General features: G+C 43.2%; 1 protein-coding gene across 2 annotated transcripts in view; it reads right to left on the bottom strand.

Annotated features, from left to right (window-relative positions):
• The window catches only part of XPOT (exportin for tRNA), a 464,061-nt gene that overhangs the window by 376,298 nt on the left and 70,596 nt on the right, over positions 1-17,167 (bottom strand). For both annotated transcript variants that reach the window (XM_085653409.1, XM_085653408.1), the window contains exon 4: positions 16,883-16,939. In XM_085653409.1, coding sequence (XP_085509535.1) covers positions 16,883-16,939 — 57 coding nt within the window. The remainder of the gene's footprint in view (positions 1-16,882; positions 16,940-17,167) is intronic.

Raw genomic sequence — 17,167 nt, 5'->3', positions numbered from 1 at the left:
ACCACACTGCCAGCTACCGATTCATCACTCATCTACACTTCATCAGGAGGATAAATGCAAAAACAGCTGAACTTTTAATTTTTTCACAAATTGCACATCATGACACTCAGATACCACAACAGTAGTTTTAGCAGTTAACCATGATACAGGCCAAGTGCATAAGATAGTATCATCGTCCGGCAGACAGTTAGTGGTGGAAATACAATGGAGTGCTGGCTCAGGCCAACTGTCCCAGCCACTTCCCTCATACCCGACCATGTTTCGAGGGACAACCTCGGGCCTTATACACTGATCGCTACTGATGCACACACCAGTCCACCCTCCGCCTCCACTGTGATAGGGTGGGAGGGGCAGGATTTTTCAAGCGGGCGGTGAAGACTTCTTTGCCCACCACAAGAGCCGTTTCTCGGAATACCTAGTCCGCACTCGAGCCCCCAGGGCCCTCCATGACCCCAGCAAGAGCATTAAAGGGGAAAGGTCTACCTCTCATCCCAACACACCAGTTAATTCCCCCACAATGGCAGTCCAGAATTCCGGGATCCTGGGTCACAACCACACTATGTGATAGAAATTGGAAGGGGCACAGGTGTAAAGGGGGCAGGCAGGTTCAGAGAGGAGGCCCACCTGGTGCAGCCGGGCCGGAGTGAGATAGGCACAGTAAAAATAATAGGTCTGAATCAGACGCAGCCTGGAGAAAATGATAACCCTATGTGCCATCAGTGCATTTCGCCAGTCTGCATCTTCAAGGGGATCTAGCCAACCCTCGCAACGAGTCCTAAGGTGGTCTAGTGTGTGTCATATCAGATTTTTATCAAATATTAAGCCATAAACCCAGTCATAAATTCACGTTTGGTTTGAGTATCATCCAGAAAGAGTGCAGTCAAAGGTAAGCAATTTATTGTTCTGAAAAATACTTCTAACCACAAATTCCTCAACCTCTCAATGAATCCCAAAACAGAAGCACCAAAAAGTGATGGTGTTAAAAAAAAATAGGCATAGGATAGCTTGATACAGAAGACAATCCACCGTGATAAGGTTAGTTTTTGGAAGGCTTGCCCTTTCTTCAGTCTGGCAGTCCAACAAAGAGTTGATCGTCCATATGATGTTTCTCAGTGCGAGCAATATGTAAATGAAGGGCCTGCTTAGGATCCAGCCAATTTACCATCTCATCCTCATTAGAGACATACAGCAGACAGAACAACGGGGGGCGCATGATGGACTGTCCCACACTGAAGTGTGACACTAGCTTTACAGTAAAGGCTGCCCTGGGCCTAACCACAAATTTGTCAGGAAAGAAGGAGGTAGAAGGTGGTTGCATAGAATACACCTGCAGGTCACCACCATGATATGCAAATGTAATTGCAATAAGGAAGCCTATTTTAGGAGTCATTAAGAGTCAATAACTTCAGGGAATAACTATGCATGGTGTTATGAGTGTACATCAAAAAAGTAAGAACAAAATTAAGGTCCCACTGTGCCATAAAAAAGGCTAAGGCATCATCACATAAATGTTTTTAAAACTGCATCACAACATATGATTTTAATAAGGAGGGCTGAAGAGACAAGTCACAATACACTGGGGACGTGGACCCCCTCCTAATGAGAAAAACTGGATAGAAGACTTGAATTCCTGAAATGAAACAACAGATGTCTATACCTCAACAATTCCCTTTAAGTTATGACCGAAGGACATTTGGTTCCCTCTGGGCTTGTTTCTTCTGGGCACTGTTTCCTAAAGATATCCTCATTGATACCAATTGATGAATACACAAAGACACAAAGTGGATATTTATTGATGTGAAAACCATTGGTCATTGTCTGAATGCTTTGTTTGTTAACATAAGTAAAATGAATTTAAATACATTTATTTAAAGAATAAGGAGGGCTGATCCTGTAAATGTAGAAAGGGCAGAAGAGTAACCTTCAACACTGTCCCAGAAAGGCTAATCTCCGAGCAGAGACAAAACAAACAGAAGGTCTTCAGAAAATTTGGCATGAAGAGGGCTGACCTGTTAATTCTCCGATCAGGCCACACATTTAGCCCAATGGTCAGCATAAACAGACTGGTGGATGGGCAGCTAGCGACCAGGATCCCATGGGACCTCCAATAGAAAATTAAAACCACTCAACTGGTTCCGCTTAAACTCCATGCATGGAGGTGTAGATGGTGAAGGTTTGGGTGCAGGACCTTATCCTACTGCTGAGACAACACCTCCCACCGAAGAGGCAGCCAAAGCAGAGGGCATACACCTAGATTCAGTAGGTCAGAGTACCAGACTCCCCGGGACCGGTACCCATCACGAAGAGCTGTGTTCAGTCCTTCTGGACCTTCCTCAGAACTTTAGGGATAAGCAGTAGTGGTGGAAAAGGAAGCCAGTGTCCCACCAAAGGCAGAATGCATTCACTAGGAAATACAAGAAGAAAACGCTAAAGGCACAAAAGATCAGACATTGCATGTCATGGAGGAAGCGAAAAGCTCTACCAAGGGCACATCCACCTGACCAAAGACTGCCTGCACCACCCCCGGATGCAGATGGTAATTGTGGTCAGTAAAGTAACCCTTGCTAAGGGTATCCACCCTGCTGTGAGAGCCAGCTAGGTGACCGAGCAGAAACACCATGAGAAACCAACCATTGTCACAGCCTCCAGACAGAGAAAACAAGACCCCGCACACCGCCCTGCTTGATGCAGTACCACATGTTGGTGGTGCTCTCTGTCAAGAACTGGACAGATCTGCCCCAATGGAAGATAGAAATGCCTTGAGGTCCAGCAAGAAGTCATAAGCTCCAGATAATGATAGGATTCTGCTGCCCCATCAGATATTAAAGTCCTCTTATCTGAATGTTATCCAGGTGTCCCTTCAGCCAAGGGTTTACGAATCCATCATAACTGTGAGTTCTGGATAGTGTAAGGCGAATGGTCTACAGCGCATCAGAATGGCATCCATTATTCACCAGTGAAGCTCTTTGCTCCTTTATCTGACAGACACCCTGAGTGCTGGGCCTACTGTGGCTGAAAGTTCCACAGCAGAGCCCACATGTGCTACGAGGTATGAGGCACTAGCAGGATGCAAGAGGCCAAGAGACCAAGAAGGCTAAGAACAATGCTGCTGGAACAAGGGCTGGCGCCAGAAATATTGCAATCATAGCCTGTATGTCCAAGACTCACTGGGGAGGTGGAAAGGCATTCATAGTCATCAAATTCAAGATTGCCTCAATGAAGAGAATGTGCTGCACAGGTCCAAGATGGGATTTCAGTTTGTTGATGAAGAAACCCAGTGTGGACAGTAATTAAATTGTTGTTGGTTCGAGACTAGCTGTAGTACTGTTGCCTTCAGAAGCCAGTTGTTGAGGATTATAGAAATAAATGTATCCCTGACCTGTGAAGATGGGGCATAATTTCTGACATCCCCTTTATGAACACCCGGGGGCTGTGGTAAGGCCAAAGGGCAGGATGATGATTTGATTATTATCCGTCCTGTCCAGAAACCACAGGGAACACCTATGGGACCGCAGGATCTACATATGCAAGTACAGATCCAACAAGGACACCATCCTGTCTCCGATATCCAAGGCCAACAGAACCTAGGCCTTTATCAGCAGTCTGAATTGGTCTTACTTTAGGAAGGTGTTCGGAAGTCTAATATTCAAGATAGGACTCAACCCCTCCTTTTCCTTCTAATATGAGCAACATCCATCCTGTGCCCCTCTCCGCCTCAGGCACCCCATCCATCGCACCTTTGGCAACCAGGAACTGACCTTCCCTTGAGAGGATGGCTGCATGGACGACCAATGTAGGAGAAGCAACTGGTGGAACATACACGAAGGGAAGGAAGTAACAAACTTCAACAACCATGAAGAACTAACTTGCCCAAAGCAACCAGACGCCAGCAGGCCAGACAAAAATTCTGCCCCTTACCAGCCGCAAATGATCAATGGAGTGGGAACCAAAGCAGATAAATGGTAGGTGCTGCAAGGAAGAGGTAGAAGAATGCTAGGTTTACTGGTGGTTACAGCCTCTGCCACCACTCTGTCCTTTGAGGTCATAAAAAAGCTGGAAGGGCTGCCTTTGGCAGACCAGACAGGTAAGGCCTCTTTAATATACGCAGAACTTCGGGTACTACTAGTGGAACTGACAAGCAGTGGAAAGCAGACCCAGAGCATGCCATAGATCTGCAGTCTTTAAAGCACTCTAGAGCCAACTCCACCTCTTCACCAAAGGGCCTGGCTCCATCGAATTGCATATCTATTAAGGAAGCCTGGACATCACCAGGATAGGTGGCGTGCATCCAGGGGTGGTGGTGAAAGCTCACTCGTGTGCCTGTGGCATAAGGGACAATATGTGGTGTTCAAACCAACCTAAAGCACATATCTGGCAGCATTGCACAGCACAGCAACTCCTCACCCACGCCTACAAATCCCTCAACAGCTCCGGACCCAAATACCTCAACGAGAGATTACCCTTCCACGTACCCAAGAGGAACCTCTGCTTCGCCGACCTCGCTCTGGACGATGCCCCCCGCATCCGCCGTAACAGAGCAGGCGGGAGAGCCTTCTCTTACATCGCAACCAAGACCTGGCACGAGCTCCCTGTGAACATCATACGCTCACCGACCCCGCACAAGTTCAGGAAGGACCTCAAGACCTGGCTCTTCAACTGATCCGGATCTGCTTCCCTCCCTCCACACTCCCCCCAGCACCTTGAGACCCTCACGGGTGAGTAGCGCGCTCTATAAACCCCGATTGATTGATTGGATCTATTGTACACTGTCTTTGCAAAGGAATTTCTAAAATCCTCAGAAAGGGCAGGCAAAATCTGACTCGTTATGTCCCAAAATATGAGAGGATAACGACTCAAGAGGGACACTGCGTTCAAAGACTTAAGATCTAGCCTGGCAGACAAAAACACATTTGCCTAAAGAATCTATTCATTTGGAATTTATATCTGGAGGAGCCATGAGAAAGGCGCTCAGAACAAACTTGCTGGTGGAAGCCGGTAACAAACGCTTTCCAGATTCAGGTGCTGAGTAAAGAATGTGTGGTCCCTATGAGCAGGTCTATGGTGCTAGGCAACCTGGCTGCTCACCATGAGACCAGAACAAGGAGTGACCCATAGAGAAAAACAGTCAGTGAGAGGTCATTAAATGGCACCAACGGTTCCGAGGAAGATGGTCTAAGTTAGAGAACTTCAGTTAATAAATTAGTCTCACTCCACATAGAAGGCAACTGTTAATCCAAGACCTCATGTACACCACTCTTCTCAGTGTGTTGTACCAAGGGTGAGTAAAGGTCAGTTTCAGGAGAAGTGTTAAGCCACTAGTTTTCAATAAATCCAAATACAGGAATTTATCAATGTAGTGAGGGGGGAATAAGCTGATCCACCGCCTCATCATCCTCCTCATCATCATCATCATCGATATAAGATACTAGGGCAAGCCCTTGGACCAGTGCCAGAGCCAATCAAGGCCTACTACCTTTGGTAATATCGCTCTTTAGACAGGAAAGCAACAGTGATGAAATCAACCAAAAACCACAGGTTGGGCTTTTTTTTCATTTCAATTTCGAACATATGACGGATTGGGATGAAGTCAGCTCTGGATCTGACATTTGAACAAATGTGGAGTCTAGAACTAGCCCAGAACTGGGCACAAGTGACACAGCTTGTGGCAGAGGTGACAAGGCGCAGACAGGAAGGGGTAAGACAGTGCTGTGGAGGGACCTGACTGTAGGATTCAGACGGCCCTTATTAGCTTACAGGGCTTAAATTAATAATCAAAAATGCTCTCTTTTGTGGTAGTGTGGGAGAGCAGTTTAGGTTTATCAGAGGTTAGTGATAAGCATTTGTTGTACACATAGTCAATAAATGAGAGACACTCCCAAGAAGAAACTCAGGACCAATTTAGAAAAATAAAATTGTTATAGATTTTTTTAATACCAAGATCTTCATAATCTGGTAAGTACTTTAGACGTTATCAAATTTTACAGTAGAAACAGTAGAAAATGACAGTTGTCAGATTTGATTTATAAACAAAGAATGGTTCTGTCGGGTATACAAACTATTTCTTGTGCAAGCAATTATTACTCACGCTGTTTTTGTACAATTTTCAAACAATGAGATGTTTAGACATATGGAACACATTAAACAAAACTAGCGCAAATTGGTGAGTATTATGGTATTTTATATATATTAATGCATTTATATATACTCACACATTTGTAAGCAGGGCTATCAACGCAAGGTGAAGCTTAGAGTGATGTGTGCTAAAGTGACATTAGTGCTCAGTGATATAACTTGGTGCGGATATTATGTACAAAGCGATTAAAATATGTACAAGGGAAAAGAAGGCCAGAGTATTGCAAAAACACACAATGACTCTGTAGCTTTATACAAATTAATTAATCATTTGCACGCAGAGCCTTGGTAAATCTGGACCATAGGTGATCGTCGAATTTCAACACAATCAATGATTAATTAAGAAGTCAAGGCCGGGTCTTCATCAAGACAAGTGTGGGGGAGTACGGAATGACAGCCCTCAGTGGAACAGACTTAATCCTGGTTAGTTGGTCATCTTAATGAACGAACAATCCGGGTGGTTAGATCAATGTATGATCTTGGCGCTGGCGTGGGAAATCTAAAAGGAAAAGCGGGATGGAGGTGTAGAGTACAACCGCTTTGTCATGCTCATAAGTGCTGGCCTCTTCATAATCTTGTAAGTACTTTAGACGTTCTCAAATTTGACAGTATATACAGTAGAAAATTACAGCTGTCAGATTTGAGGCATGATATTCAAATGCGGTAATGTTATCCTTTGGGAGAAACATTCACTGCATAGGGTCACTTGCAAATGACTTTCGGACTTATCTACTGAGCTTAAGGTGAGTAGGGGCCAAGGTCCAAGCAAGCACAAATCGCTCAGTTTTACCTGCCCTGGGGTGTCCGGGTGCAGAGGGGCTTTTAGCGATGGTAGCCTCAGATGCAAAGCACTGTAGTCAATAGGAAAAGTACTTGTAGGAAAGAGGCTGCAAGGTGAGACTGGGAGACCAGTCTGACAGAACCCAAAGGGGGGTTCCACTCAACAGGGGTTTCAGGGCCACAGAGAAACTGTTGGTATCAATGGACTCGGGGGCTCGGGTTCATAGGCGTTTTGTCCGGCGGGTAGTTGAGTTTGAGGCTCTCACAGTTCACAGTTCACGGTGCACCTGCAGATGAGGGAGAAGAAACACAGCAAGGCAACTTCTGCTGTGGGGCTGGTCTCTGGTGAAGTCCCTCGACGTACAGGTTGGTTTTGGTTGTGGTGCTGTTCGGACTGAACATAAACATGCCATGGTGCTTGCAACATGTTCCAGTACCTCGGGCATTAGTGTTGGGAAGATCCTGGAGGCCCTAGCGACTCAGAACTTGGTGGGGGGACAGATCTGACTTCCTGGTGCACGGTGTCCTCTTCCTGGGTGGCTGCTGTGTCAGTGGACCTGGTGGTCAGCAGATTGGTGCACCGGACATCGCAGTCCGTGCCTGCAGGGAAGTGGCTCCTCCACTTCAAGGGAGACGCTGTCTGGTGGACAAAGTGCTGGCAGCCTTCTGCGGCTTTTAGAGGATGCACAGCTGCAGGACGAGTAAGGTCTTTGTGATTTTTCAGGACAGGATTAGGCAGGCAGGGTTTGGGGCCAAAGTCCACAGCTAGTACTCTGTTCTCATGTTCTTTGGCTCTTATTTGTCTTTCTTCTTCTGGAGTCAGTCGAATCGGAGTTCCTGGTGTCAGGGGGCCACCTAAATAAAGAATTTAGGGGCATTAAGGGGAGTGAAGGTTGGTAGCCAATAGGCTACTTACCCTTGGGGTCACTACACCCATTAGGACTACTTAATGTGGGGAGTGGGCATAACCCTGTCCCAGAGTTCCTAATGCCACTAAAATCAAGATGGTGGAATCATTCCTTCGTGGAGCACATCAGGCAGCCAACCTTATTGGTGTGAGTAGCCTTGTGGTGCAACACGCCTACTTGCATAGCTAATTTCCCGCCTTTCCTGGTGCCAAATGGGGCTAAGGGCAGAGGGTGGCATTTCCCAGGTCTGGGGGAAGCCAAGGTCGCATATCAAAGGCAGCAGGGGCTTTGAAGCCCCTGGCCTTTATATGCTAAATTACTAGCCATACTGCTGGAGGAGGCGTGAACACCTTCCTCCAGAGTAGGCATTGTTTCGGACCTCAGAGAGCACGGGCTCTCACCTGCAGGGAGGTCAGAAACATCTCTGTGGTGCCAGGCTGGATGAGACCAGTCAGCCAGCACACTAAGAGGCTGGTTGGTTTTCAGGGGGCACCTCAAAGATGCTCCCTGGGTGCATGTTTTAATACCTCAAGTGCTGGCATCAGTATGGATTGATTAAGACAAGGTGTTTGATACCAAACACCATGGGTTTCAGAAAAGTCATCATGTTGCTGGGGAAATTGTAATGACCAGTACAAATACTTAATATGGCTTCCCTGTTCACTTGTGATATCTAGTAATTGAACTAGACAGCACAAGGGCGTATCTGCTCATGCAGATATGCCCTAACATTTAATATGATACACCCTGCCTTAGGAATATACAGCCTGCTCTATGGGGTGATTTACATATATTGCATGCAGTGCATGTGGGCATGGCACACAGAGTGTGTGCCATGTCATGTTTTTACATTTGTTTGCACCATTTCACGCAGCCTACAATGGCAGTCTGCTTGGGTTTGGTGGTGGGTCCCTTAGGGTAGCACAATATATGCTGCAGCCCTTAGAGACTCTCTTTAGTACCTGTTCCTTAGTTACCAGGGTTACCGTTTACAATGGACTCATAGAGGTGCTAAAAGTCTTGCCAATTGAGGTATAATTGAACTGTTACCTTGCTTTAGTGAAAGAGCACTGGCACTGGGAACCGGGTTAGCAAGATACCAGTGCACTTCAGTCAAAATTGCACCAATGAACAAGCAAGAAGTAGGGGTGATCATGTCAAACAGAGGCACTTCCCTACAGATTTCAACTAGAGGGCTCAGCGGAAACGTGGGACAAAAGCATATTAGAGTGACCCAGAACCAACTTGAATAACTGCAGCATGGCCCTTTTGAAGGATTCAATTTGCTGCAGAGTCGAAGATAGCCTAAAAAACTCAGGTCACATTGGCTCGAGACCAGGAATACAGCCAGAGTTAAAAAAAAAACCTGATGGAGTCACCGCAGAGCCGTGAGTGTACAACTTCTCACTGGAAGAGGAATAGCGGCAAGGAAATAAACCCTGCATGGACATCTTCTGCTTATAGCTCAACCTTTCTTTTAACCTCATCTTAGACTTCCCAAATGTCAGCAAACTGGACCAGGTACAGCAGTGACCTCTGGACCAGCCCCTCTTCTTATGCTCATTAATGTGAGTTTTAGCTTTACATTCCTTGATGGCCTTAGGGTGCATCAGTAAGAATTTAGCGTGTGACTTCAAGTCACACTTCTGAGACACCAAAGGCAAACTTTGAGCAGATCTATGACAGACATGTGCTTCGAGCAGTCACAGCACAAATTTAAACCCAAGCTTTCTGGGAAGACGTCCCATTCGCATTCTTGGAAATATTTTTTTAGAGTAATAATGGCGGGAGCTGAAATCATAAGCCGAACTTGATTCACAACAAAAGGTGTGGCAAAAGAGGAAGCTATGTCAGTGCACAAGAGCGAGTCCTGTTGTCCTATCCAGAGGCAGTGTTCAGTCTGCTCAGAGGATGAAAGCGCAAGCTATTGGCATGGGACCCACTGTTTAAGTTTTAGGATCAAATCTGGGACATTGGACGATTCAAAAGGCAAGGAAACTGAAGTCAGAAGTATCCAGAAGAGGATAGAGTCTAGTCCAATATCAGAGTGAAGTCCAAGCAATACAACCTATAGTGATAGGATCTATGTTAGAGATGTAAAAAGTAGGTAACACTGTGGTATTTATCATATTAGTGACATCAAAGAAAGTCATTGCACGACAATGGAAAATCCTTAACCTGCCTACAGAATGCATAGGTAAATGGTGCTTGTAAGAGAGGTACACAACAAAAAGGTTGCCCAGACAAGCTAGAAAAGATATGAGGAAAAAGGTGTGAGTAATGTAAAAGTTATATGGATTGAGGCTATTCAATATTCATTGGGGGTATGAAAACAGCAGAAGAGTTGCAACAAAAAATACCAGTATTTTATGGTGGAATGAAGTGAATCAGTTATACTAGAGAATTCAATTAGGTAGTTGTGTCCTGTCTTAATGGATTATATTGTAAGTGCAAATTTTCAATGAAATGTTTGTAAAAAGAAGTAGTGCTTCCAGCTCTTTAATTCAGAAATTCCTGTAATACAAACACTTTTACAGATCACACCATCACCTTACAACTGTAAACTTTACTTCCCTGTAATACCTTCTGAGGCATATACGAGGAGTCCTCCTCTAACCTTACTCCTGCTGACACTCACCATAACAATGAAAGACTATTTCCAATTGAAACCTACCAGAGCTTACACCGATTGACATTGTAGTGTATAGGAAGGTTATCCTATATCTGCAGAAGTTCACCAGCCATCACACAAGGAACTGAAGGTTTAAGCAGAAAGCTCACCTCCATGAACATTCAATGAGAGGTGAGCAGATTTCATAGCATTGGGTGAGTGGGGCTTCAATTGAAAGAGGAAGTAGAAATGTGACTAACAGTAAACCTATCTATGTGCAACTGGGCAGAATGTTATGGAGACTGGGAGCTATGTGAGGCAAGGGCGATATGGTTCAGTCAAGCAAGCATAGTAAAGTAAGTTGTGTCTGTCACCCCAAAAGGCAAGTAAAATACACAAATGCAGAAATCCACAGGACACAACCTGGAAAGACAACTTTAAACTATCTTATGTAGCTCTTATGAACGTATTTTGACAATAATCGAGTGATTTCTCATGCAAAATTATGTTTGAGTTCTACTGAACAGCAAATGTATGCTTTCGCCCAACTCTGCCAAAATCACTCTAGCAAGAAACTCAAGTCATGAGACTCTGTGCTTTGATGCCTCTTGGAGAGAAACAGGTATGCCTCTGATGGTCATAATTCTGGTTTCAGAAGCATGCATGTCATTTTTTTAATGTTTGATAAAGGATTATATATAATAATTATCTTTCAACCCTTCTTTAGATTACAAGACCTCTGGTTTCTTTATAGACGAGTTATAAAAATAAGAAACACTGCTCAAATAACCACTATCCTCCTATACAAGATCGACCAACACAGTACTACATTTATTAAAGTGCTCAAACTGCTACATAAAACACCCTTTACTTCTGCTTAGTACCCATACGAGCCACTTTTTCTCTTTCTGCTGACAAAGTAGATGCCACTGGCTAGTGATTATATCCGGCTACTAAAATAAATAATTCTGTATCCATGCAGAATGCAACCACAGAGGTATTGAAATCAGGTTCAATGTATAAATCAATGGTTGAGATTATTCTGAGAAGCGCATCTCACTACGGACAGCATCGTCAAGCAGAATGATTACAAGCATATACAGAGTTAAGCATACTCACTGCTTATTTGGGTAGCAAGTTTTTAGGGGTCAACAAAGATGTACATTATGTTTATACAGATGAAAACTAGAAAATAAATTAAGGGCATACAGCTTAAAGATGCCATGTTGAAGAGAATTTGATCCGTGGTAGATACTGATCCACCGGGTTTTTTTTTTTTAAAGATATAATACCCTTGGAGGAAATGTCTATTTAATCTTCATTTACATAGAGGGAACAGAAAGAGTAAATGGCACTTCAGCCAAATGACAAAACACCTGCCAACAGTCTTGGACTTGGGCTTTTGAAGAACGAGTTACTTTGGGAATGATTTTTCTGGTGGATATTCTATCCAATTGCAGATTCCACACCTTGTGAATATTCACCAGGCACCAACTAGGTCCAGAAACTTTAAAGTAGTACTTCTGGGTGCCGGCAGGTGGCATTGTGGTTTCACGATGTTCTTGTTCCGCTCCAGAAGTGACAAGTGCAGGTGTAAGGGGCATCCATGCATGCTCATGTCTGTTGCTTTCTTGGACTGTTTGCGCCCTCAGACTGGCATTGCTAGTAAGAAAAACTCTAGATTGGGACCTTTTTGAAAGAAAAGAGTCCAGTACACAGAATGGGGAGGCAGGTGGGTCGGGGATGAATCAGCAGTTAGATAGGGTATACATAGGCTTTCCTGTTTCCAGTTTCTATTTTTGGTCTATTCTGGTGGGGATTTTTCAGTGTTTTGAATACCACAAAAAAACTGTGGTTATCAGCGGTTACACATTTACGAGCCATTAAAAACAATAGAAACTGTGTTTTTCCAGTGTTTATGGAATGTTTTGCTTTTAATTATTGCTTTCTTTCTGCACTGTTAGTGCATGTGTATAGACAGAGTATGTACAGGGTATATGAGATCCAAATAATTTTTTACAAATCAAACTTATTGTAGTGCACCATACAATATTTCTTTAGTAAGTCTGTGGTTATGCGCGGTCACTCTTTCTTTCCTATGTAAACGTTTATCTGTGGAAAGGCCCTCTCAACATTGGCACTTGAGACGGGCAACGCCAAAACAGCGAGTACACAATTTCCTAACACTGGCCAATGACATTGCTTTCCATGCCAGTACTGGTGCACCTGAAGATTGTGATTCTCTAGGACATGTTCTGCAACATATGCGTTGAATTGGGCGCATATGCCTTCAGTTATTGAAGCAGTCAAAAGTGAAGCTGTACTTTTCAAAGTCTGGAGAAAATTCAGAAGGGATCTAGTACTTGTGCAGAGTACTCCAGTGAGGCTTCATTAACTTCAAATGCCATGGTTGGGGAAGTGACATTTCTATGCATCATCACAAGACATTTCACATAGACTGTAAAATAACATTTCCTGAATTGCTCCTCCACATTTCTTTGCTTACCCAGTGGCAAGAACTTCAACATACAAGATGTTGTACTGCCAAAGTCACTAAAAGTGTAGCCCAGCCTACTCTCAAGGAGATGTTTCAGATCTACGCCAATTATGCTGAACACTTGGGTAGACAAGGGTGTTTTCTGACTCTTGTTTTTTGATTATGTCCACTACATCAGTCATGTATTCCTGTAAAAACCTGAGCATGCAGTAGACTGTATTTATTTTACATCACTATCAATATGTGGCCAAAGATCATCACATTTCTTGACTTTGGCACCATTACTAAACAATAATTCTGTAAATGGTGCCACATGGATATTATAGCATTCACTGCCTCTAGGACTGAGCACCACCAGCTAAATGACAGTTAGTATGACTCTTCCTTTGATGCCACACAAAGCACAAAATGAGAAATATTTGCATTTTAGTTCCTGGGCATACCGAAACAGTGCACCAGATTGGACTACAAAGTCAATAGCATCCTTCGTTAAGTCTGAAGATTGCAAAGATGCTTTCAGCATACTATCTAGCAAGTGACAAGGATCTCTTACAGGGAAGCATTCAGCACATGTATTGATTTTGACAGATCATCATACAACGTTTCCATATACGTAGCTAAATTTCTGCAAATACAAACAATATATCACTCCAATCTTCATTGAACTTGGTAGGAACTATTTGCAGCAGCATTCCAAGTGGCACTGCATTCCATGTTTACCAAACGTCTGGTGTCATGTTTTCACCACTATCTCAGATGCTTGGTGACAACACTATTTTCACATATACCTGTCACTACACCTTGCATTGAATGTTTAAAGCCTGGAGTGTTTGGCAATTCATCTACAATCAATAATGACTCACTAAAAAAAGGGGGCTGATGTATCAAAGGATTTCACCTATTCTCTGTCTGTGGGTAAAAGTGATGGTATACATTGGGAAAGATTCTTATGAAAGCAGCCATTTTACCTATCAGTGAAATCAAATGTATCCAAAATATTAAATATGATTTTGATATTTCCTGATTCTCTACAGTTTATAAAATAACTAAATAAGACCTACAACATGCTTCTAAACACTGCATCTTTAAACCAAAGACCCCAAAACTGAAAAAAGCAGATGGAAGAAGAAACAATATATTAGTGACATTCCTAAACAACAAAACTCAAGCAGAAGAAGCGCAGTCTTTCTCGCTGCTGCCTTGTATAACAAAGTAACATTGTATTGGCCCCTTCAGGAAGAAATAAAAATGAATCTTTCACTCATCTTTTCCTTTCTTTGAATTGCACTTAGTTTGTGATTGTGAAGGTGTTTTTTCAGTGTTTATGTGTTTACACTGGTGATGGCTATTTTCCTTTCAGTGGGGTTTTATCAGTTATTATAAGTTTAAACCTAAAACCAGACAGCCTAGGTATACACCAGAAAGATAGTTACCGAAGATACGCAACTTGTTCTTCTGATGGATACTTCTAATCACAGATTCCTCACCTTGTTACTAGATACCATAGCTGTACCTCACAGGTGGTGGATTTGTTACCAAAAAGTCCTGCAAGACAGGGTAGGCAAAATGCCCCTCTCAACGGACTTGACATGTCAAGCGAGAAGTACTTTGTGGACGTGTGTACCAACGCCTATGTGGCCGTATGACAAATGTCCAGGACCGGCACTCCATGTTCCACTGCAGTGGTAGCAACTTTAGCTCTGGTGGAATGAGCCGATAAGCCTACTAGGGGGCTACTTTTTAGCCAGCAAATAGCAGATCTCTATGCAAAGAACATTCTATCAAAAGATGGTACATTTTTGTACTGCCTTGCACTTCTTCCCCCAGAAAACCTTACAAAGAGATGATCGTCAACCCGATGCTCTTTGATGGGATCAATATAAAAGCGTAGAGTCTTGTATAACCTCTTGACATATAAAAGCTTTTTGGTTTGTTCTATATGATGATGACATTCATGTATATTATTTTATCCTTAAAGAAATATCGCAAATAAAAAAAGCTTAGCCAAATGATGGGTCTCTCTTCCCCCTTAGAGAGGTGAGGTGGAGCACAGAATGTTAGCAGGATTATAGTCTGCCAACATGAGTGACCACTTTCGGAAGAAAGGAAGTTCAGGTGTAAAACAACACCTTAACCAAAAAGAATGTTGTTTAAGATAGGTTGATGGGAAGAGACAGCAGCTTGCTTACAAGTCTAGCCGCTATTATGGTGATGAGAAACACCATCTTCAACGTCCGAAGTCTCAATGGACAACTGTGCAGCAACTCAAATGGAGGGCACATCAAAAAAGTAAGGACTACGTTCAAGTCTCAATGTAACATCACAAAGGGTTTTGGAGAAAATAAATGCTGCAAACCTTTAAAAAAAAATCTCATCACAATAGGTCACTTAAATAAAGATAGTTGATCTGGCAACCGCAATAAGGCCAAAAGAGCCGATAAGTATCCCTTAACAGTGCCCAAAGCAAGTCCTTGCTGGACCAGGAACAAAACAAACAACAAAACTTGGGAAAACTTTGCTCGCAATGGGTCGATTTGTCTGGTGTGTTGCACCAATCAACACATTTGTCCCAAAAACTGGAATACACTGATTTTGGGGAAAGGCGCCTCAATGCCGCCATTCAATTTCCAGTCACACACGAAGCCTTGCATAAGCATTGTTAACACACATAAATAAGTGGTCTACCCTAGCAACAAATGTTCTAAACAAAACAGCGATGTGTGGAATGCTTGAATTAATCTTAGTCGCTGGTAATTACCCGGACCGCATCTCAGTCCATCATTATTTTGCTCACAATGCCACCTCAGATTAGACATAGCTATATGCCAATCAGCCTTGGTCCTGCTCCAATAGGAGTAGTCCTATCCCAACTACCTAGCCACGTCCTCTCAGAACAAGCAACCCAAGACCAGTTCAGAGAGTAACAGACTTTGCAGTCTGGACAGGACTGCTCCTATTGGAGAAGGATCAAGGGTGATTTACATATGTTTAGTTCCAAACTAAAGTGGCATGGTAGGCAAAAAAACAAACTGGGATGCAGCCAGAGTATTTATCATTGGCTGAGATTAATTCAAGCATTCCACCCATCATTTTTTATTTACTTCATTGCAGCCCTGTAAGTGTGATGGGCAAGCCAAGACATTTGTCCCATGCTCACTGTGCCACTGGAACCAAGCTGCACCCAACTGAAGGTAGGGTGACACCAGAATTGGGTTGCTTGTGTTCCCTTCAAGGAGGACCTGACTTGGAAGTTCAGGCTGGACTGTTCCTGCTTAACCAGAGTCAAAGCTGATTTGCATATGGCTAGGTCTAATATGAGATGGCATGGTGGGCATAAGACTATGGATTGGGATGCGGCCCAGCGAAACTTGGATGTTGAGCTCACTGTGCCACGCAAACCAAGCTTCACGCAACTGAAGGGTTAAACCGATCTTGGGTTAATTGTGCCATGGTTCAGGGAGGATCTGAGTTGGCCGTTCATGTTGGACTGTTCCTATTAGGGAAGGATCAAAGTTGATTTGCATAGGATTAGGCGTAATCTGAGGTGGCATGGTTGGCAAAATAACAATGGACTGGGATGCAGCGCTGAATAATTACTAGTGGGTTAGATTAATACAAGCATCCCACAATTCACAATTTTTGTTTACTAGGGACAAATGCCGGACTAAGCAGTTTCTTATAAATGGCCAGGCAAGAGATCAGGCACCTTTCCGACCAATTAGGGACTATTGATCAGTTCTTAAGAAAGTCTTCTATTATAATAAGGTTGCCTAATTTTGCCACATTTAATAATACCAGCTCTAAAAGATTTGCTTGGATGTCATATCAACCTCTTACCTGTGCTGTCAGTTACCATCATTTGCATCGGAGATCGAAAGTGTCTTCTCTATGAAGTTCCTACCTTTTCTAAAATAGAAGCATTATGAGATGAAATCAATGTTTGAATGAACTTACTTGAATTTAATTTGATGTTCCAGAACTTGAAAACAGAAGAACTTCGCGTGATCATCACTGAAATAGAGCAATACGTCAAGTCAATGAAAGATTCTGAATATATCAACCTTTTATCTAACTGCCCAATATTGAATTCAGCTTTATGTAACTCTGTTTTAATCGAGCACATATTTTTCTAACATTGTCAGATTGTAATACCAGCAAGTAATCTTTTGTTTAGATTTTTAACTGGAATACATTTTTGCTTACCTAAAGGAGATCTATCCATTCATTTAATGCTGCGCT

This window comes from Triturus cristatus, chromosome 4_1 (genome assembly GCF_964204655.1).
Source record: "Triturus cristatus chromosome 4_1, aTriCri1.1, whole genome shotgun sequence".
NCBI classification, from domain to species: Eukaryota; Metazoa; Chordata; class Amphibia; order Caudata; family Salamandridae; genus Triturus; species Triturus cristatus.
Note: the sequence above shows the minus strand (reverse complement) of the source record. Positions and strands in the feature narration are given on the sequence as shown.